Source organism: Argiope bruennichi, chromosome 10 (assembly GCF_947563725.1).
Source record: "Argiope bruennichi chromosome 10, qqArgBrue1.1, whole genome shotgun sequence".
Classification (NCBI taxonomy): Eukaryota; Metazoa; Arthropoda; class Arachnida; order Araneae; family Araneidae; genus Argiope; species Argiope bruennichi.
The window spans coordinates 90,883,374-90,906,747 of record NC_079160.1 but is presented as its reverse complement, the minus strand read 5'-3'; the positions used below and the strand labels follow the sequence as shown (position 1 = coordinate 90,906,747).

At 26.1% G+C, this 23,374-nt stretch overlaps 1 protein-coding gene across 2 annotated transcripts in view; it reads right to left on the bottom strand.

The window, feature by feature from the left end:
- LOC129988014 (high affinity cationic amino acid transporter 1-like) overlaps window positions 1–23,374 on the bottom strand; it is a 54,838-nt gene that overhangs the window by 11,245 nt on the left and 20,219 nt on the right. Inside the window, exons 1-10 of one of the 2 annotated variants that reach the window (XM_056096087.1) lie at window positions 21,613–21,994; window positions 20,560–20,707; window positions 17,726–17,845; window positions 14,523–14,651; window positions 12,333–12,488; window positions 9,823–9,962; window positions 8,027–8,141; window positions 7,062–7,284; window positions 5,799–5,938; window positions 4,128–4,230 (exon numbers count right to left, since the gene is read on the bottom strand). In XM_056096087.1, the coding sequence (XP_055952062.1) occupies window positions 4,128–4,230; window positions 5,799–5,938; window positions 7,062–7,284; window positions 8,027–8,141; window positions 9,823–9,962; window positions 12,333–12,488; window positions 14,523–14,651; window positions 17,726–17,845; window positions 20,560–20,674 (1,241 nt within the window). In that variant the 5' untranslated portion in view covers window positions 20,675–20,707; window positions 21,613–21,994. Of the gene's footprint in view, window positions 1–4,127; window positions 4,231–5,798; window positions 5,939–7,061; window positions 7,285–8,026; window positions 8,142–9,822; window positions 9,963–12,332; window positions 12,489–14,522; window positions 14,652–17,725; window positions 17,846–20,559; window positions 20,708–21,612; window positions 21,995–23,374 lie in introns of those variants that run through there. The other variant, XM_056096086.1, reaches the window with a different exon arrangement.

Genomic DNA, 23,374 nt, shown 5'->3' with positions numbered 1-23,374 from the left:
ATATAGATGTTCTAATTTTTGAAAAATTAAATAATTTCATTCAAAAAAAGATATAAAAAATTTGAATGGATATCTACGAATAATGAAAGAAAAAACATGGAAAAACAGTGATTTATGAATAAAATTTTCTAAATGAAATTTTAGAAACCTGTATGGTACTAATAAACTTGCAAAAATAATTAGGAATCTAAAAATAAAACTGAATACAAACTCTGTGAGAAAATTTCAATAATTCAAAATCTCTGTACCCATACATATTATTGAATGAGTAGTAGAGCAATTTAGGAAACAATAACGTGAAAACATAAAATCGCTAAAAGTGAAAGTTAATTGTTAAAGTGTTCTCATTTGTAGAGATTAATCACATGTAAAAGTTGTTCCCAATTAATAAAACCAAAGGTTTGTTACTCATTTCAAAAAATTTCAACTTTAATATCATTAAACATATTTAAAATAATTTTAACACTATAATTGAAATAGTGAGGAACAAAGAAAAATAGAGAGAACTAATTGAAATAGAGAATGGATAGTGAAGAACAACATTCAAATTCCTGAGAAATCTTGGACAGATCTATAATGGTAGCAGCAAACGGAAGACAAATCTTTAAATAATGAACCAAATAGGGGAAGTGCTTGAAAGAGAGGTCTTACGTGAGTGGTGTATTTTCAATGCTTAAATTAAAATATAAGGCATTAAAAATTCAGATGAAAGAATTCATGTATCTTACTCTTAATAATTAAACTGAATATATATTATAGTTGGGAATGTTGAAAAATAACAGTTAATGAATATACAATTTTCTCAAAAAAATAATCTAATTTTAGTTATTTTGTTTCACCTGACGCTTAATCAAATGATTTCTTTTACAATGGGAATGTATCATAATACCGTCTCCCCTAATTTCTCTTAAAACATTAGAGATATTTACATATTCTATGCAATTTTCACAATAAATTATTACAAACTATTGAAATTCAGGATTAAAAATCTGATGCACATATGACCTATCTTCTTTGTTATAGGCATGAAAGTTTTTAGAATTATCTCCTATGTTGCATTATTTTTGGTCATTTATCTTAGTCATTTTGGTCATTTTTCATATGTCAATTCATAGATAATCTCCTTCTAATGCTGCACTAGTCTTTTTTGAAAATTCCATATTGTTTCGAAAATAAAGTTTCTCTTTAACTCCATTATCAATTATTTTGACTATATGTTAAATCCACTTTAATCTCTGAATTATCATAAATTAAAAACAATTTATGAATTTCTGAGTTGTTTTGTTCATGCATTTTTAAGCCTAGGTATTTCATCAAATATACTTAGTATTTTTCTTTCAGAAATTGTAAGAATCTCTTTGTTTATAACAATTATTACCTATGTTTCAGTAGCATATATCAAAGGCATAAACATGTTTTTGTAATTAAGTAAATTCATTTCTACTCTGTTAAAAGTTGATGCCAGATATCATTGTAATCCAATATATATATACAGTGGCTCAAAAAATTGAGAGTACACCTTACTTTTACTTGATAAATCCGACTTTCAATATGAATAACACATTACCGGGAAGTGCAAACATATTTTTATTTTTACTCATAACAAATGACTTAATTTAGAGTAAAGATAAAGAAAAATCAATGAAAAACTTCTACAATGAAAAGTTTCAGAAGCATTCTAAATAAACATACGCAGAAATTTTCCTCAAAAAATTGAGAATACACCAATGAAATTTTTGTAATATCTCGCATAAAAATAAAGTCACTATTAAATTGTATGTCTTTTGGCTTTTATAATGGCTTCTAAACATCGTGGTATCGATTTGACCAATTTTTGGTAGTATTGGAAGATATTTTACCCCATCCTTCTCGCACCACCCGTTTTAAAAGGGTTTTGTTTCTAATTTTGTGTTTTTGGACCAATGCTTCGAGTGTGACCCACATATATTGAATAGTATTGATGTCGGGGTACTGTGGTGGTGTGTGTAACTGCTGTTTACAATGAAGAAGACACCATATTTTGACGTTACGTGCATTTTTTGGGGGGTTGTTGTCCTATTGAAAAACGAAATTTCCATCTAAAGCCAAATTTTTAGCACATTCCTTTAGATTGCTGCGAAGTATATCGAAGTAAACCATATCGTTTATAATGCCATCTATAAAATCAAATTTCCTACCCCGGGATGAAGCCATGCAACCTGAAATCATGATGGAGTCACCATTATGTTTAACTGCAGGATGTAAATTTTTTGGATCCAAAGCAATATTAGGCTTTCCCAATACAGTATGATGGCTGTCACTGCCAAAAATGTTGAGTTTTCTTTCATTACTAAATATAGCTTTCTTCCAAAGGTTATTGTCTTCAATTAATGAATTTTTGCAAACTTCAAATGCTTTTTCTGAATTTGCAGGCTGATGAACGGTTTCTCTCTAACAATGCGACTTTTATATCCAGCTTGTCTAGTGGCATTTTGCACAGTTTCAGCACTTACACTTCTGCCTATGATTTGAAAAGTTTCTGCAACAAGTTGGATGAACCGCATTGTCGCAGCAATCTAAAGGAAAGTGTTAAAAATTTGGGTTTAGATATAAATTCCATTTTCCAGCAGGACAACGACCCCAAACAGAATGCACATAACATCAAAATATGGTGATTTTTCATTGTAAACAGCAGTTACACACACCACTACAGTATCCCGACATCATTACCCTTGAATATCTGTGGACCAAACTCGAAACAGTGGTCCAAAAACACAAAATTACAAACAAAACCCATTTAAAACAAATGGTGCAAGAAGAATGGGCTAAAAGATCTTCAGATACACCAAAAATTGATCGAATTGGTACCATGAAGTTTAGAGGCCATTATAAGAGCCAAAAGACATGCAATTTAATAGTGACAAATTATTTTTATGCGTGATATTGCAAAAATTTCATTGGTGAATTCTCAATTTTTTGAGGAAAAATTCTGCGTATGTTTATTTAGAATGCTTCTGAAACTTTTCAGTTTAGAAGTTTTTCATTGATTTTTCTTTATTTTTGCTCTAAATTAAACCATTTGTTATATGTAAAAATAAAAAAATGTTTTCACTTCCCAGTAATGTGTTATTTATATTGAAAGTCGGATTTATCAAGTAAAAATAAGGTGTACTCTCAATTTTTTTGAGCCACTGTATATATATTAATATTTGTGTTTCAAATGTGAATTTATGATATTACATTATTGATATAAAAACCAAATATTTAAAAATACGTTATCAAAGTTGTGATGGTATTAGCTAAACAGAATCAATAAAGCTTAGAAGAATACAAATAATATAGAATTTAATGAAGAAACATAATATCCTGTACATCATTTGGAAAGCTTAAAAATATAATAAAATAAAAATAATTAAAAAAATACTTAATAAATGCCATTAAGTTGTAATTTTCGTTTTCAAGATGAGAGTTGCTCAAATTCATAAAAAAATTGTTCCTCTAATTTCAATATTTGATCCATTTTGTTTACCTTTTGAACAAAAGTACTATAAAGATTAAATCATTACAAAAATAACATCTAGATAACAAAATAAATAATAACATTACAAGAGTTTCTAACAGTTTTTTCAATTTTAATTTTGGTCTGATGTAAAAGAGATTAGTCTTATGAACTTATCAGTAAAGCATGGCCATGGCAGTTAATTTTAAAAAGAATTTGGTAGAAGTTTGAAAATTATAAATATAAAATAAAGCCATTTCTATTTGGTTGAAACAATTCCCTGACAAAGAATCTATTCAATTTGCCATAATACATTGTTGATATTATCTGGAAAGGGAAAATTAAATCATAATAATTAATCAAATTCATGCTGTGTAATTGTAGACTGAGGACATAAGAATTAATCAGACTTAAATTGCATATTCCATAAATGAATACTACTAGTACAACACAACTCAATTTATTATGGGGAAAAAAAAAAGGAGAGAATTTAGATTGAAATCATAATACCAGGAACTCAAGTTGCACCATCAAAGTTAAAACAGTTTAATGTAATTAGATGCATGGTTTAGTTACCTCTGATGTTAAATACAAAATAACTAAAAAAAATATAGAAACATTATGAAAAATTGAAATTAGTCATTAATACCTTAAAATAGTCACTGAGACTGCAACTAGAGAATATGCCAGAAGAGTTCCAATTGACATCATATCAGCCAGTTCATGAACATTGAACATCATAGCCATGGCTCCTATAAAAAAAAGTTATTTAATTGAAAAGTTTTTACCTTCAATACATTTTATACCTTTTTTTTTAATGTTTTTACTTTTGTACGATCTAAATGTTAAATGTACAAAACAAAATAAAATAGAAAGAAATAACAAAGGAACTGGCATCAAAAGCAATATAATTAGCAATATTTAAAAAAAAAAAAAAAAAAACAGAATTTATTGACCATTTTATTTATTTATTTATTTTTTGGGGAAATCTGTGTAAATATAATCAGAAAATATAGGGAAAGCTCTAAATGTTCTGCAACATATGCAGTAAATTGCAAATAAATTATTTTATGCCGGAAAAACACATTTTTATTCTCCCATCACTACACACAATTCTCAGATCTTTTGATCCAATATTTTTAAAATGTAGACATCTCAGAGAAATGGACAGTAGCTAAGTAACGCGGGTAGAGAGCTAATCTAGTTAAGAGAAAGATTTGAAAGTGTGGTTTATCGTTTTACAGTGATACATACTTTGAGAGTATAAACAAACATTTAAAAATCAATAGATATATAATAAAGCAAACTTCACTCTGAAAGAACTACTTGTATTGATACTATTATCAAAATGAAGAATGTGATAAAATCAATAAGAGTTGCAAATTCAATGGCATTTTTTTTATTTGCTTATTTCTAAAATGTAATAAGCAATAGATTATTAATAGATTAATCAGTAGTTGAAGTAAACTCCAGATTTTGTAAGTAATAACTGAGAATGAATTGGTTTTCTATAAATACTCTACAGTTCACTGTAAAGTAATTTTAAAAAAAAGAAACATATCACAGATTATTTTAAGAGTGCCCGAAATGAACACAAATTAAATAGATAAATGGCCACAATAATTAAAAATTCTTTAAAGATAGATAAATATATTTGAAAACATGATTCCATCTATAAAGAAAACTTAGCAATCCCATTAAATGATGTAATGTCCAACTTACAAAATTAAAAATAGCATAACAGACTTATAGATTTTAATTGGATATTGTTTTGTTAAATAAGAGTTAAATTTTTATAATTTGAATTTATATATCAATGATCATCACACATAAGAAATATTGTAGACAAAATGAGTAATGCTTAATCTTCTTAAACAATTACAAACTCTGATAAATCTATTTTCAAACTTTATATTTATGTATAATATCAATTACATTATAATAAAATTGTTGATAAATAATTAATAGTATGTACATGTAGTATAATTAATACAAATACATGTAGAAATAATTAATACATGCACTTTAGTTAATAAAAAAAGACTGCATATTTACACAAAGCAACATAACATAACATTTTAACAATAAGAATTAATATGTAGATAAAATTTATTATATTATAGTATCTAAAAACACCGAGATAACTTTTGTTACATAGCAATTAGAAAATTACAATAAAAATTTATAAATTACAATAAATGACAATTTAAAATAATGAGACATCAAGAAAGTGCCCAAATTGTATTTACAAAATATTAATTCAAAATTCTTCAAAATTTTTAAGAATTGAAATTGGGAAGGATTTTCTTTAAGTACATACCAGCAAAAACTCCTGAAACAGCAGTTGCAATGAGAGGTGTCTGGAATCGAGGATCTACTTTTGCCAAAAAGCGGAAAATTATTCCATCAGAACCCATAGCATATAACACTCGGGGAAGAGGGAATATAGCTCCTAACAAGCTGAAATATAAATAATTATAGCATACAATTCAAATTGAAGAAATAGAAAAAAAAATATCAGCATAAATCTAATCTTTATAAAAATATGTTAAAAACTAAAAACAAAGGAGTTGAATTAAAGATTAGTAAGCAAATTATAATAAGGGGTTGGACATAATATTTAAAAGGATATCCTTTTATATGAGATTGAAAGTTTTAAACAAAAAATATCAAATATTTACATAAATTTGAAAAAAAAAATTACTATTATATTTTTTTTTAAATCAGGCATTTAAAATTTTAGGGAAAAATGAAATAGAAACACAATTTCCTGTCATAAAATTCTTTAAAAAAAAAAAAATTGAAAGCATTAGTATTTTAGAATTTTATACTTCAAAGGAACCAAATACTGTTTAATCCCAGAAGTATAATCTATTAAATATTTAAAGTGAAGTGAAAATTATGTATACATTTTTTAACTGATTTACAATGAGATATACAAAATAATTCTTGCCATTAAATGTAGTCACAAAACTGATGCTAAAATAAAGTAGAAATAGATTAATATATGAATAAACAGACAGAGGAAATAAAATATTATTAATATCAACTAGCAATAATGAATAAAATTTTATGTTTGAAAATTAAAAGAAAATACAATTTTCCATTATTAGACCTGCCTTTGCATTATTTCGAAATCAGGATTAGTCGAAAATCAGGACTGAATTAATATAGGAATTAAAGCCTTGGATCATAACTTCAAAGAAAAGCACAAAATAAAAAATTTGAAGTTTCCAATATTCAATATATTTTTACAAATTAAAGCTTTCAAGCTTGCAAATAACAGTTAATAAATATGAATACTACTTCATTTATTCATATGGTGTCCTGTTTTCCCACATCCACTACTGTTTAAAAATATATAATTAATGAATTTTAGGTGTGGCTGTATTCTATATATTAATATGGCTGTATTCTATCTAACAGAATGCTCTTCAATATTTGAGTCCTTTAGAACCAATACAGAAATCAAACAATAAACACTTAAAATTAATTTATCATTAACTAACCACACAAATTTTAAGAGAGATTACATAATGTCTGTAATATAATTATTAAGTAATGAATAATTTTTATCCTTTACCTGGTGGAAAGGCCAGCCAATGCTCCAATAGAAATGACCCATTTGCAGGCTGTCCATCCAACATGTTCAAACACAAATGGTAAAGGAGCAGGGTTGTCTTGGAGGTAATATGGCACCATCAATGTCTGCACAGTGGATACCCCAAAATAGGCAAGGAAGACAAATAGAAGTGATAGAACAATACTAATTGGGATTGATTTCTGAGGATTTTTAACTTCCTCCCCTGAAAATATAATTGTTATTATATAAAATAGACAGTTTAGAAAAGCAAATGCAAATTTTTATATTTTTAATTGTGAATGGGAAAATATATATTATTTAGAGTGTAAAAATAAATAAAATAAAATCTCTATTCTTAAACATTTTAATATGACAACATCTTAAGCTTGATTTAAAATGTTTCTTCAAAATGTTTCTTTTTTCTTTTTGAAAAAAGCCTTATTTACAATATTACACATTTAAAACATAGAAATGCAAATATGCAAAGTGTCTACAGAATTAAATACACCCATAAAGGGTAACTGTAAACAGGAAATTATTTTGGATTTGTGTATGGTTTACACAGTGAATGAATACTACATCATCACATACTTTGTCTTTTAAAGTTAAAATTTCGGTGTCCTTGTTGAGTTGCAAACCAAAAATCTCATTCATACAAGTAAGATTATTATTAGATTTAAATTATCTCATTAATTCATTATAATATACATTAATAGTAAAATAATATAATAAAGGCAATTCTGTCTTTTTTTTTGTTGTTAAATAAATTATTTAAATGCATTATCTGAGGAAAGAGACAAGAAAATTTAATAAAATAAGTATAAACATTGCAGCAGCCATTACATTCTGTTTATAACAATATTTATGCCAAACAATTTACAGAAAGAATACTATCTAAAAATATTATAATGTTAAAAGGCAAATTTTTGCAGTATTTAATAATCAAATAAAATTGTTCTAATTACCTGTTGTAGCTATGCAGTCAAATCCAATAAAACCATAAAAACAAGTTGCAGCTCCTGACATCATACCAGATACACCAAAAGGTAAAAACCCTCCAACTCCAGCACCCTCTGGTACCTGAAAACAAAAGCAAATTAAGTTTTTACAGGCTAGTGTTTAAAATATTTAAATAATCAAAATTAGATATAAATAAATATTCAAAATAATCTTAAATTCTGTAATAAATGTAGCTATTTAGAAACCAATTTGGACATTACAAAAAAATCAACTTATATTATCAGAAGAAATTCAGAAGTATAAAATATAAGATGTCTCAAAATATCTAAGTTATAAAAAAAAATTTATTCGCTATGGTCAAGATTTATTATAGATGCACAGAACCTTGACTTGTTTTGAAAAAAGAAAATGCAAGTTAGTCTCAATAGTCACTGCTACAATACGATTTGGAAATAAGGTTTTTAGAAAAGAGGAGGCAAAATTTATAGTGTGTTTGACCAAGACATAAACGGCAAGAGGGAAATTTCTAACTTATTCTAAAAACAACCACAAGGCATAAAAGAAATAAAACCTTAGATTCAAAAATTCTGACAAGATATGTAGATAAAAAAACAGAGATAAATAACAAGGTAGATAGCTTTTACATGAATTTCCAAGCTCATGTTAGATAAAATAAAATCAATTTTTGCATATCTGTGCACAATAGAACAACTAAAAAACAATACAATATAAATTACAAATTGTTTTAATCAGAGCAATCATTTTGAAACACTCTGAATAACTAAACATATTAAATGTATTTTCATCAGAAGGAAATTTTGTATATTTAAAGAAATTATTAAAAAAAAAAAAAAAAAATAGCAAAGATTTATTTTTTACAACTATCTGATGATTTTTATATTCTTCCAATTCCTAGTAAAATAACTGGTGATATTCTCAGAAAGTGTATCATTTTTATTAATGTATAACCAATACACTGAAATGATTTTATTACTATTAAAATAAAATTTATGCTCATCAAATATGTTTTATAAGATTTCACTTTTCATGACTTTGAATCAAAAATATAACTTCTTTTATATATCATTTTTCACTCAAAAAGGCTAATAAATTTTTAATGCAAATTTTAGTAATTCTTGTAAAGTGCAATTTAAAAATTACTGAAGCATATAAAAATGTCCCTTTAATCCTTCAAAAAAATTAATCTTAAAACTTTTATAATAGCATAATTTGTACAATTTTTCAAATTAATTGTTTTCTTTGTAATGTAGCATTCTAAAGAAAAATAATGATAATATAAAATAATTATTGACTTTAAACTGATATAGAATATATTATTATTAAAACCAAACAAAAATTATTCTGACATTTAAAAAAAATTAAGAATTTCTAAACGGCTATTGTTACAAATTATAATTTCTAACAGTAACCTAGTTTTTATATAAGATTTTTATTGATGTTTTAAACACAAAACTACATCCAATTTAAAATTAAAAAAAAAAAAAAGACAACATTCAAAAGTAACTCAATGATTTTGGTAAAAGCAGAGAAAAAAATAAATTATCCATAGATTAATTTTTTGATTTAAAAAATATATATGTTTAAAAATACTATTCTAAAAATTAAGAAACTGTTTTAAATAATAATAAAAAAAAATTCTCAACAGATAATATGGAAAACCAAAAAGAAATTCAATGAATATTACTTTAAAGTAAGGTATAAGAAGAATGCAAAGCAAAATTTTAAAACACGTACAACATATTTTTTTTTTAGATATAAAAAAAAAAAACGTCAAGTGTACCTCTGATTGTGGTAGTTTCCAGTTCGCTGGGTCAGACTTGATGGATCCAGCAATAATTGCAAAAACAACAACACCCAGGTTCAACACAGTAAAGAGGTTATTGAAGCGTGAGGATTCTTTCACTCCAAAGCAAAGCAACACTAAAATAAATTGCAATATGAAAAATGCTGTTTACATACAATTAAAAAATATTATACTTACAAAGTTAAATAGAAGTTTGTTATGTTTTAAATTTAGTTTTTATCTGGAGAATATCTGCAAATTCATAATTCTGATTCTATTAAAATGGGCCAAATAGAATATTTATTGACAACAAAATCAGGACAAAATGTGAGTTCCAGATTCATTTATTTACAAATATCAAAATAGAAAATCATCAAAATAATCCATTAGCTACTAAATACTCAGGTTTGTATAGATTTTTTAAAATGGAAACAGAAACCAAAGCTTCATCACTATTGTCTAGTCTAATCTTACAGGTAGTTTAGACAATGCATAAAAAATAATTTTTTTCCTTAGTTTATAAAATGATATAAATGCTGCTCATTATAAGTCTATTTTTCAAATAAAATGAATATATCTGTCCTCTAATCGCGATGTGAATTTTTAGTCCAAGCTCTATTGTGTCATTTCAACTGTAATCTATACTTATAAATAAAGTTCAATGTGTGTGTGTGCGTGTTGGCACTCTACAGGCCAGATCATTTGACATACAGTTACCAAATTTGGTACGTGTATACCTTAGAGGTCGGGAATGTGCACATGGAGTCCCTTTTTTTGAATTTTTAGTTAGAATTTTAATTATTAATTAAAAACTAACTTTCCCGCCAAAAAATCTTCCATTTTCCTCACCACCAACTTTCCCTCCAAAAAAATCTTCCATTTTCCCCACTGCCAAATGAGTAAGGCTTCAGTTGTTTTTTTTCTCCCAACAGTAATGAGGCTAGGGTTAACATTTTTTGGCCGATTATTTCAAACGATTCTGTTTATTTTCTTAATGTTTCATGCATTCAAAATTAAACATTGTTAATTAATCCATGTTTCACATTCATTCTGAAGTACTTTTGAATCAAAATAACACCGAATAAAGGAAATTAAAAATGTCTAATCTGCATAGCGTTACCCCAACTGGCGTAGAAAAATTCACGCATTTGCGTTACCTTAACTGGCAAAGACAATTCACGTATGCGCATTGTGTTCTGATTGTTGACATGACAACCATTATCAACGGATGATTTAAATTATTTTTAGTTAGTTGCATGCTTTTGTAAGTAAACTGTATTTATGTTAGTTATATATTTTTTGTATATGCTTATAGTTTTAAGTACATCGTTTTTTAAGTAGTTTTTTTTAACCTGTTTTCAATGATTTAAATTATTTTTAGGTTAGTTGCATGCTTTTGTAATTAAATTGTATTTATGTTAGTTATATATTTTTTTGTATATGCTTATAATTTTAAGTACATCGTTTTTTAAGTAGTTTTTTAAACCTGTTTTCGACCGATTATTTTAAACGATTCATTTTATTTTCTTAGTGTTTGATGCATTTAAAATTAAACATTGTTAATGAATCGATCTGTTCATGATGAATCTGAGAAAATTTTGTTGACAAATTCTTGAGATATTACATAAATTAAGAAAGATATTCTTTAGTGCCTATAAAGTTTAAACGCTCAGTGACTCTGTTATCAGTAAAAAATATTATCATATTAATTGCAGATTAATCATTTACATTTTAATTTAAAGCATAAATTCTACGAGAGGTAACAGAAAATTAGAGAGATACATATTACGTTATGACTGAAGGCCTTTATAATATTATGAGTGAATTATATGACTCTCAAAATTTGAAGTTTTAAAATATTTTGATGAAGAATCTATTAAAGTTGGAATTGCGTAAAATATTTAATGGTACAACCGGAGTTTAACCCCCTGCTTGGTGCAATTTTTAAAAATAGCCAACAACAGTCTTGCAAAATGTTCAAAAGCAAAGGAGCAAATGTCCAATTATAGTGCATAATAAAGATTGCCAGCTTTGGTGCGTTATCGCAACTTGGCGAAGAAGGGGGTTAAACTCCGGTTCAACCTATTTAATTATTAAAATTTAAACGAATATTTAAGACTGGCGAACCGGCTGGTCGCCAAAGGCGGCTAGTATTCCAATAATGGAAAACAAGATTGATAATCCCATGTCTGGTACTTCATAGATTTATCTTCCAATAACAAGAAAATTAACAATAATATTATAAGCATAGTAATTTATCTGATTTTCATTGGTCACTGATGCACAGTTAAGTAAATTCATTTAAGAAATCAATTCAACTAAATCAATGGCAACTAAATATAGTGTTTTGTAAAAAAGATAGAAAACAAAGCATATTTCATTTCTTTACAAGAGAATCTATAAAATTAACAAAAACAATAATTGTTAAGCCTCCAAGGAATTAAAATTGAAAATTGGCATTCCTATAAAAACAAATATGATAAAAATATTAATATAAATCAACATACATGCTAAAAATAATGTAATCCCAAAAGCTAAGAAATCTGGATACTCTGAAATATGCTGAATATTCATAGGCATGACTTCTTGTAAACGCCTTTGCATTGTACCATTAAAAAGAGAATCTATGTAACCACTATAACCTCTGGCAACTGAAGCTGTCCCTGCAAATGAAGTAAATCAGCATAAATTAGCATCTTGTTTGCACAATAAATCATTATTTATTTATATATTTTCTAGATTTCATTAAAAAAAATTAAATATATCAAACAATTTCCTTTAAATACTATATAAATCCTCTTTATGAAAAATTTCATCAAATGAATCAAACAAGAAAAAAATCAGAATCATATGCTTAAATTTTTAAATGCATCCACAAATCAGTTCAGTTTTTCATTATTAAAAATATTAGAAGGATAATTAATCGAAAATATCTTCCAATTATATACAAATATGCCTTTAAATTATATTTATGCATAGCAATGACAGCTAATATTTATGAAATAAAATATATAATTAGTGACAATGTAAGGTGAGTTTAAAATACAGAAAAATAACACAATATATGTCATGTCAGAATATAAAAAGATATTTATGAACTGAAAGATCTTTCAATTTAAACAGAAAATTGTAGCATACAGAGTATCAACTATAGCTGTTTAAAAATAACCTCAGAGAAGAAATCTCTACCCTGTCTTAGCCCCTAGGAGAAGGGGCAGGAAGACTGAAATGACAAATAATATAAGACAATTTAGCAGATGAATAATGGCAAACAACATGTGTGCCAATATGTCATATAGGTGATGGACTCAGGCAGCACTATGAACAACTTTATACCTGCTAAGGTAATCGGAAGCTTCTGCTTTATGATACCAGAAACTTAACTTCTCCATATCTGAAGAACCCCATGAGGGGAGTAGTTCAAATACAAGAGTTAAATACAGTAACATATATATACAAAAAAGAATATTTAATTGGATGCAATGTTACACTATATGTCGCATTTTGTGTTCTCCAATTGATAAGACTCAACTGATTATATGTATATACCAGTCATTAAATATATACATATAATCCTGGCACACAATCAAATTCTTTTTTTTCCCAGAAAAAGAACAGGTTAGTTTAATTCAGAGACAGATTATGTTGCATTTTTATATTTCAAGCTGTAGACTTCCAAAAATGTTCAAAAATACTTTACATAAGCATAGTTGATTTAAGATATTTTCACAATTGTGTAGTCTAAGTAGTATATATCTATTAAAATATATTTGTTACATTAATTTGATTTGAAAGTAAAATATGGCATATTTTTTATAGGATATCAACTCTTAACCAAAAGGTAGAAGAGGAGGAGGGGGGGGCAAGGGAATCAATTTGGTTTCTAAAATATAAAATCATACTTTTTTGTAGGAAACATGGTTAGATTTTCTAAAATATCCTGTTCTACAATTTCAAGTAATTTTCAGAAAGCTAAAAAATTTTTCCTTGAAACTGATTGTTGAAGTTTTGATTTCTAATTATTATTACAATTTAAATTCCTTTATGTGGAAATTTTTCTGACAATACTGAATCACTCTGCAAGCAACAAGGAGTGTTACTGAGAATATTTTGATACCAGCATTAAGAAAGTGAAATTTTAGATTTAAAAACAGTATATTTGTAAAATTTTAAAGGAAAAACACATTCAAACATGTTATATATATATATATGGTGTGTGTGTGTGTGTGTGTGTAATGATATTTAAATTCTAATTTCAATTTAATTAATTTTCAAGATTTTATCTTAATTTAGCCCATTGTAACTTCATTCTAAAATATTCTCTTATTCAGTGATCCAATTCCACTTTCGGTTTAATTAATCCCTTTGTAAAAATAATGCGCCATCAGTACTACGTATCAAATGAAAGTAATACTTTTGCATTTGTCAAAGGTCATTCCATTGGCGCATGGCCGGAAATTCTATGTTATATAAGGCGAGTGATCATTTGTTCGTCCCTTTTTGCTTCTTCTAAATTCTGTTTTTGTGCCACTCTGCTCCTTCTTGTAAATTATCATGCCTGCCTCTCGGAATAGAATAAAACGAAATGGAAAATACAACGTCTCGTCTATGTCTTCAAACCTGCCCTCTGCTTAAACCAAAATATGTTGTATATTATTTAGCCGACAGGATTCGAAGAGCATTACATATATATATACCTATCACATATTCCAATATGAGATTCCATCCGATGATAAAAGCCATTAATTCTCCAACAGTCACATAACTATATACATAAGCAGAGCCAGCTCTGGGTACTCTAGCTCCAAATTCCGCATAACATAAACCTAAGGGGAGAAAAAGTACATACAAAAAATTAAAAGCGAGAAAAACTTTACATTACTCTCAAAAACTAAAGTATTCATATAGCATATTGGTCCTAACATCTCCAAACAGTGTAAATGAGCTTCCCTATTATTTAAATAGTCACCTTTGACAACCAGCTTATTCACTAATATTGATTATATATAATTTCAGATAAATTATGTAGACATAATTTCATGCCCATGATTCCATGAAATTGTCAGATATTAAAACTGTAATATTTTAATAGCCTTGCATAAATTCTGTTCATTGTGTACATGAACTTTGCTAATAAAGATCAGTCACAAGACAATTTAGATCTATTAAAATTGAAATCCCTTGGTTCATTTCTCTTCTAATATTTGTGATATTTCAAATTCACACTTTATTTATCTGCAAACTACAAAACATATTGAACATATATTATTCTTTAGTTTTCAACATTAAAAGAAAATCACATAATGAAATATTAAGATGAAAAAATAAAAATGGTTTGAATTTTAGAACAATGGTACTATTGTTAAAAATAGGCAAAAAAAAAAAAAAAAAATGTACAAAAAAAAAATAGCCAAAAATCAAGAGAAATTTGTAAGGCTATTATATTGATATCATTAAAAAGTTAATATTTATACACATTCATAGACACACACACAATCACCTTTATTATTAGTAGATATAACACACAACAACTATTTAAAATAAAGAAGAATATTTGCATAAGTACACACAAAAAGTATCAATTATCTTGAGTAACTTATTGATATTTTTAAATAAATTTTTTGATATTTAAGAAAGCATACTGATATTGTACATAATATGGAAAATTCATACTGAAACCAAACCAAACAACTGAATTTCTATAGATATATCCTTATTTAATATCTTATCTATATTGTTACTTAAATTAATAAATTATGCATGCAATGCTTTATAAAATATCCATTTATACATCAGTACTTGTATAATTTATTAGCTTAAATAATAATGCAAATCTTGAATAATATATTTTGAAAGCTTTTCAGGAGACACAATAGTAAGGATAAATTATTATACATATCCTTTAATAGAGTCAATAAATAAAAATCTGTTAATAATTCTCATAAGTAATGAGTATGACATTAATAGAATAGCAGCAACATTTAAGCTTGGCAATAAAAGAGACCCAGACACATATACCAATGAAAAAATACCATAATTACTGATGAGAATCATAAATATTAAAATCTTATGCATTTAAACCTTGACATTTATATTTTTAAAAAATCAAATCTTCTCATTCTATTCTTCTCTCTAAAGTAAATGTATTTTCAATTATTTGAATAATAAATAATAATACACCACTGTATTATATTCAAATAATATTACTCTGATATACAAATTATTCAGTTTGATACCTTTTTTAACAATCTTTTAGATGTATTGTATATGTAAAAAGGTGCAGAAATTTAAAGTAAAAAATTGCATGGATTTATCTTAGCTTATAATAAAGATGAATGTGTGTTAATGCTCTACAGGCTAGACTGTTTAAACAAAAGCTACATGATATATATATATTGCAAGTTGAAAATGTGCAGCTTGGAGCAATTTTAATTAGGAAAATTTAATTAAAAATCACAACATTTTGGCATTTTTCTGTGAAAATATTATACTAAAAAATTATGTTTATATAATTTTATAATTTAAAAATAAACTTTTCAATGATAACACATTTTTTTCATATTAATTTTTTTTTTCTATATTTAATCAAGTTGTAAAAATATTTTACACATGTTTTCTGACAAGAATGCAAAGATATGTAAGAATTCTGCATAAATATTAAATATAACTGGAATGATAATATAAAAACATATGAACTCTGGAAAAGCATTTAAGATATTGATAAAGGCTACTAGTAAAGCTACAGATATTTTATTATTTTTGTTTTACAATCCAAATTACTATCAATATTAATTAAAAAAATAATGAAACATGCAAAATGTGAAATTAAACTTCTGCCCTTAATATAAATATTGGTTATCAAAGCAGATTTCAAAAAAGCAAGTGATATACTTAACTAATTCTGTGAAAAATCTGTAAAAGATTCAAATTTTATTTAAAATACTATTAGTAGAAGCAAAATGCTAAACTTTAAATTGTCTTAGCTTAGGATCTTCTATTTTTTATTATAGAAAATAAAGGAAATGCACAGTAAAATAATGAGAATGATGTAAGCCTTTTAAAAATAGTATAAAATATATATCTATCAAAATTTGTATCTTAAAGCTACTTAACTGAACAAGCTATTAAGATCAAAGTACATAAAATCTTTCATTGAAAATCTTAGCAAACATTAATCATGGTGTACCAGCTGGTTTCCAAAAGTGCTAATTTGCAATAAAAGTAGTCAATTAAAACAATTTTAAAAAGTAATTATTTTTCAATATGAACTTTTTTTTTTCATAAATAGATAATAAGAATGGATGAATTATTTGAACGTTTAACTACTAAATTTGATGTAAAAATTATATAATAGTTATAATATGAATGATGGCAGCATAAAATTTTTTTGTAATTATAATCTAGTTAAAAGTATAAAAAAGCTACGCAGTGCATCATAACAACTATTTATATAGTTCTGAATATGATCTGAAAGTATATGTAAATAACTTTATGGAGTCCTTTTTAGAGCCTCAGAACATGTGCACACTTATATTAATCACGGGATCCGAATTTAATCACAATATACCTAAAAGAAATTGTATGTTTAGAAAAAGAAAAAAAAAGTTTCAGCTATTTAAGTTTAAGCATGTGGTTGGTGTTTATTATTAAAAAAATTCACTTTTAGAACAACAACAAAAAATTACTTCGTTTCATAGATGTTTATTTATTTATTTTTTTTATATAATACTAATATGTCTGGAATTGGAATCGTAACTTTCACTAGAGACTTGAAAACTCATTTCATAAAAATTATCAAATATATAAAAATAGTTTTGTTCATTTAGAAGAATACCTACAGAAAATTTAAAATTTTATCAATGGAAAGCTATAGAAACCTCATTTTCATATGTTAACTTACCTGCAAAAACAGATGCTACAGCAGCAATAAAAAATGATACAATAACAGCAGGCCCAGCTTTTACACTAGCTACTTGACCAGCAAGAACATATATTCCTAAGCCCAAAGTACTGCCAATGCCTACAAAGATTATTTTTATTATAATAATGGTAAATGACAAGAATACTTTAAATTCAACTAATTTATTGTTTATAAAAATTTAAAAAGTAAAAATTTTCATACTTTTAAATTTATTTTATAGTGATTTGTGACAGCCGTTAAAATATTATTTTACAGTACATAACACATTCTTATGCACTCTCAACAGACAAGTGAACCAAAATTTTACCAATCATTATAAGTCATAATCAATGTGTTTGTAATGTAATTTTGTGTTCATGTTCCTGAGGATCAAGAAAAATCATTGTAATTAAAAAAATTCTAGTCTACTCTGAAAAGGATTGAAATGGCAATAAAAGTCTTATGTTTTCTGCAGTCATTTCATAACATATTACAAAAAGAAAAAAAAATTACATCATCTTAATTTTTTTGTTAAACAGTAATAAGTTTATTTCCATACAATTTTGCTTTGCTTTTTTAATCAATTCTCCAAAGTAAATTTGGAAAAAAAAATTATAAGAATTTCTGCCCCTTCCCTTTAAATGTCAAACTTATTTCACTGTTTATTCTCAACATTAAAGATGCATCAGATTTTTTACTTTTAACACATTGAATAAAAATAAAAATTTTAATATGCAGATGCAGCAATTTAAATTAATATGCAAAATTTGTTAACACTTAAAATGTTGTAATTTTATTTTTAACTGTTTAATCAAATTTTGTTGCTTAAAATTTTACTTAAAATTTTAATGTACTCAGTTAACATATGTTTTTTTATATAATTATCATTTATTTATTTTAAGCATAAAACTAATTTTATCAGCTTCACTAAATAAGATTTTATTTTACTTGATAAGATTTTTTGCTTTTTATTGCACTATTATATATAGTTTTAACAGATTGGACAAATTTTATCATATATTTTAACACTTTTAAAGTTTTAATGTGACAAGCTGGCATATTATCTGGCGTCTTTTTTTACTATTTTTAAATCTTAATAAGAATTTATTTTATTTGATAAATTAGTTAGTTTTTCATTGCATTATTATATATTTTAATATGCTGCCTACAAAATTATACATTTATATACATCAACAGACTTTCCTTTTAGTTCATTGTCTTACTACAGATTTTTGACCTTTATTTATTTATTTCCATGTTAACCACTATAGACATATCATCAGCTCAAAATCTGAGTACTGGGTTTTAAATATTTGATTAAGCATTAAAAAAATTTTGAATATCAAGGTGCCCAAGATAGAATGAATATGAACATGAGTTATAAGACCTGTACCAAACTGAAAACATTTTTTTAAAAAAAAATATGTGTTTATTCATAAGTGCATTGACATTATTCAATGTGTACATTGCATATTTCTTTGTGAAAATTATTTACTGGTGCATTATCTTAATTTGTCATGATAGTTAATATTAAGATATATAAAAGTAATCAAGTATTAAATCCTAGGTCTGTTATTTGAGAGGTTTTTGGATTGCCCTGTCTTGGCTTTGTTAATCTCTCAAAACAAAATTTAATCTCTTTAAAGAGCTAATATGAACCTAGAAACTTTCTCCAGTGTTCAACTGTATGTTAATAGGTCCAAGTAGTGTCTACACTTTTGTGCTAAATTTAAAACTAAAAATATGATTTAAGTGAAATATTTAGTAATTAATTATGATTAAAGCTTTAACTTCTTGAGTGTTAATTGAATATCAAAATTGTACAATGCAAAAGTATGTATGCTTTGCTTTTTCTTATCCATATATAAAACAGATAAATGCAGATGAAGACATGGTTATAACAGTTAATACTGATAAAAAAAAATTTATATATACATACATATATGCATAATGCAAATGTTTCATTTAATTTTAAAGTCTATTTATTTCAAACTAACTGAGTTCATCACTTGAAAAATGATTCAGATATAAATTGCTGACTAAAAGTTTGACAATCTTGACAGAAATGTCAATAGTTCGTAATATGACGAAGCTAAAATTAGTAGGAAAAATAAGTACACACTTAGGATATAGTATTGTAGCAGGCTGTTCATAAATATTAGGATTTTCTTACTACATTTTTAGCAAATTAACAGGTTTAAATAAAAAAACATTTGTATTTTTGCTGCAGGTAATTAACAGAGGTACGCTTTTTTCGCTATAACATTATGCTTTAGTTTAATTACACAGTAAAGATAGCCTTCATATCTATATTGACAATTTTTCTGATCATGGCTCTATGAAAAATATGTACATTAAATTGATTAAAAACATATATTTTCAATAAAAAAAATAAATTTTAAAGCATAAAGTAAGTGACATTTAAGGGTAATGAATGTATTTACACATTAATTATATTTCTATAGCAGTGTGAAGAAATTATTCCAACTTTGATAAGAACATTATCCCAACATAATTGAAAGTAATTAACATGTGAATCTTAATTGTATTATGATAGAATATATAGAGAGAGAGGGATAAATCATTATAAACTATATTTATTTCTTAAAAGTAAAATAAAATTTTGCTAAAATCAACTGCAACATTTATTATACTCATATGTAGAATATTTTTTTTAAGCATGACAATAGTTATTAAGCAATAATTTATCTAAGTCAATAAGAATAACACTTTGTAAATAAGCAGAAGAGTCAGATTCAAACTTAAAAATTTCTTAACAAATATTCAGTATGTCTTATAAAAGCAGGAATATAAAATTAAATTGCAAATCTTACCAAGAGCAGTAAGATCCAATGTTGACAAACAACGATTTAATTTTGTTTCTTCTAGGCTGACCTGTACAGGTTTCCTTCTCACCAGCGCCTTGAAAAATTCTCTTGTTTTACCCATCGATTGAGGAGTATCTGTAGTCGGATTAGCTTGCTGAAAAATTTATTTTAGAGTTATTAAAAATTTATTTTAAGACAGTTTTGCTTTTAAGCAGTAGTCTTTTTTCCTAAAAATTAAATCTATTCATCTAAATTCTATCTATTGATAAAACATATAATGTTACTTTGAAATAAATTCACAATAATTACAAAGTATAAATTGGTTTAAAATATTATTACACGGCATGCATAAAAACTTCACATAAAAAGAAATACAAAATATAAATATAAAGCAGAATTAATACAAATAAGAACTGGGTATTTGAAGACATATAAAAAGGACATGACAAATTCTGACAGAATACTTTAGACAGATAATATACAATTTTATGACAATCTCATCAAGAATTGTTTTCAATTAATTGTAAATATATAATATTTTAACAATAATCCATTGCAAAGTCAGATATTTATTTGAAAGAAATATTTAATTTCAAAAAGAAAATATCAAAGAGTGAAAATATAATTTTTATAAAGGTGAACTATTTTAATATAATATCTTTATAAAAAAATTAATTAAAAATCTTTTAAAAATTTGGTAGCAAAATATTTTAAAAGAAATAATCACAGTATGTTAAAAAAAGCAATAAATTTGAAATATTTTCACAAATCTTAAACCTGACATTAAAAAAAATTATTCACATATGAATTTATAAATTATAAATAAAGCATAAGAAATATCATAAAATTTGTTTATACCATGAAAAAACAAATGATTAAACAAATAAAATATTTTTTTTTCTTTTTTTAGCCCATGGGGCTAGTAATTTACAGGGGCGATTGCATCATGGATTTTCCCCCCTAGCAATGGCTTCCAATACTCTAGGATAAAACCAAATTTAAGTCATTCATTTACTCACATTACAATATCAAATGCAGATTCATTCACTCACAACTTACCTTGTATCAGTACAAACAGAATAAGCAAAGTATATATTTATTGCGCGCACCTACACTTTTTTAAACTCTGGCTTGAACCACGTTTTTCAGAGCACAACTTTAACACTGCCGGCAAATGAGAAAGCTACGATCAGTTCAAATTATCAACGTTTTAAGCTATTGCAAATTCGATTCATTCTTTAAAACTAATCAAAAGAGAGAGAAACAATCCAATTAGATTGCGAAGGATAAGCGAGAAATATGAGGAGTAGAAATCTATGAACGATACAGCACACGACACATATGGGAAGTGAGAGAAGTGGCCGAGAGCGAAAAGAGAAGGGAAACGTTTGGTCGAAGAGAAAGGTATTTCGAACTGCGCATGCGCGCCGATCCGTTTCGCGGGAGTCGGCCGAGCGAATTTTAATTATATCCTACGGTCGTCACTCATGAAAGCATCTCAGAAACTCTCTTGGTTTCACTGCTAAATGCTCAACAGGGAAAATACACGTTCAGTTTTTCTCGAGCAGATTCTCACGGATCTTGTTTGTTTTTGAGTCGTTTCAGATGCTTTCACACACAGATGGAAGTGGATTGAGATGGTTTGATTTGTCGCTATCAAATGTCAGCATATGCAATTTTCTGTATCACTTATTGTACATTTGCTTTTCTTACTAAATTTCTATTAAAGTAAGCTGTAAATAATATTTTAATTGAAATTTTTTATTGCTTTGATTTGAGTTCCTGTCATAGGCCATTCAGCATCTTGTGTCCAATAATATGATTTCAGCAAAATAAAAATTTGGTGGAAGAACGAAATTGAGCTATATTAAAAAAATATAAAACTTAAAACTCTTAAAAATATTAAAATGGGACTTTTGAAAATAAAAGATAAAAAAAAAAACTTCTGATTATTTTCTAGTTGGTGATCTCGTTTAGAAGAATATAAAAACCAGTGAAAGTTTCAGAATCTCTTTTATCTTGATATTTCGAACTTTTTTTCATTTTAAGTGTTATTTTTCATTCTATATAATTTATATTATTTATTTCATATTTAATTTACAAATTTTAAAAGTTTCGAATGATTTATTACAATTAAATAGCTTGACCTAGAAAAGGAAGATTTTGGCTGTTTCTGATATGTTATAGATCATTTCTAATTTCCTTTCGCTTGGTACTTGTCATGCATACCTTATATATAAAGGGAAAAAATTGTTAGGAATAAACAGCATGAAAGAGCGCCTCATAGTTGGTATGTTATTTGAAAAAGTTTTGTTTACATTTATTAACATTAACCCTTGTTTATTTATTAAAAGATTTTAAGCATTTATTTATTTCAGCACAAGCACATAGTTATCTGTTTGCTTTGGAAGAAAAATAAACTAATGGGAGAAATTATGTCACTCTTGTATATTGGAAATGAACTTTGTATGTGTGAAAAATCTTTTTAAGATAAGAAATGTTATTTTTGGAGGATTTAGAGCGTATGTATTTGTTAAATTATTCTAAATCGCATTCATCATTTTCATTGCAATAGACGTAACAAATACAAATCTCTACATTACTTTATTGTGTTGGTATAAATTAAAACACTGCAATGATTTGAAAACTTTTAAAGAGAAAAGAATATATTTTCTAAATAAATAATAAAATGGAAAAGTATATAGTAAATATTTTGTGGTGTAAAAACAAACTTTCGATTGGATTTCATTTGTGTGTAAATATATATGAATACTTTACTGTATAACATAATAAAAGTTTATTCTTTTACAGCCGCAGAAAT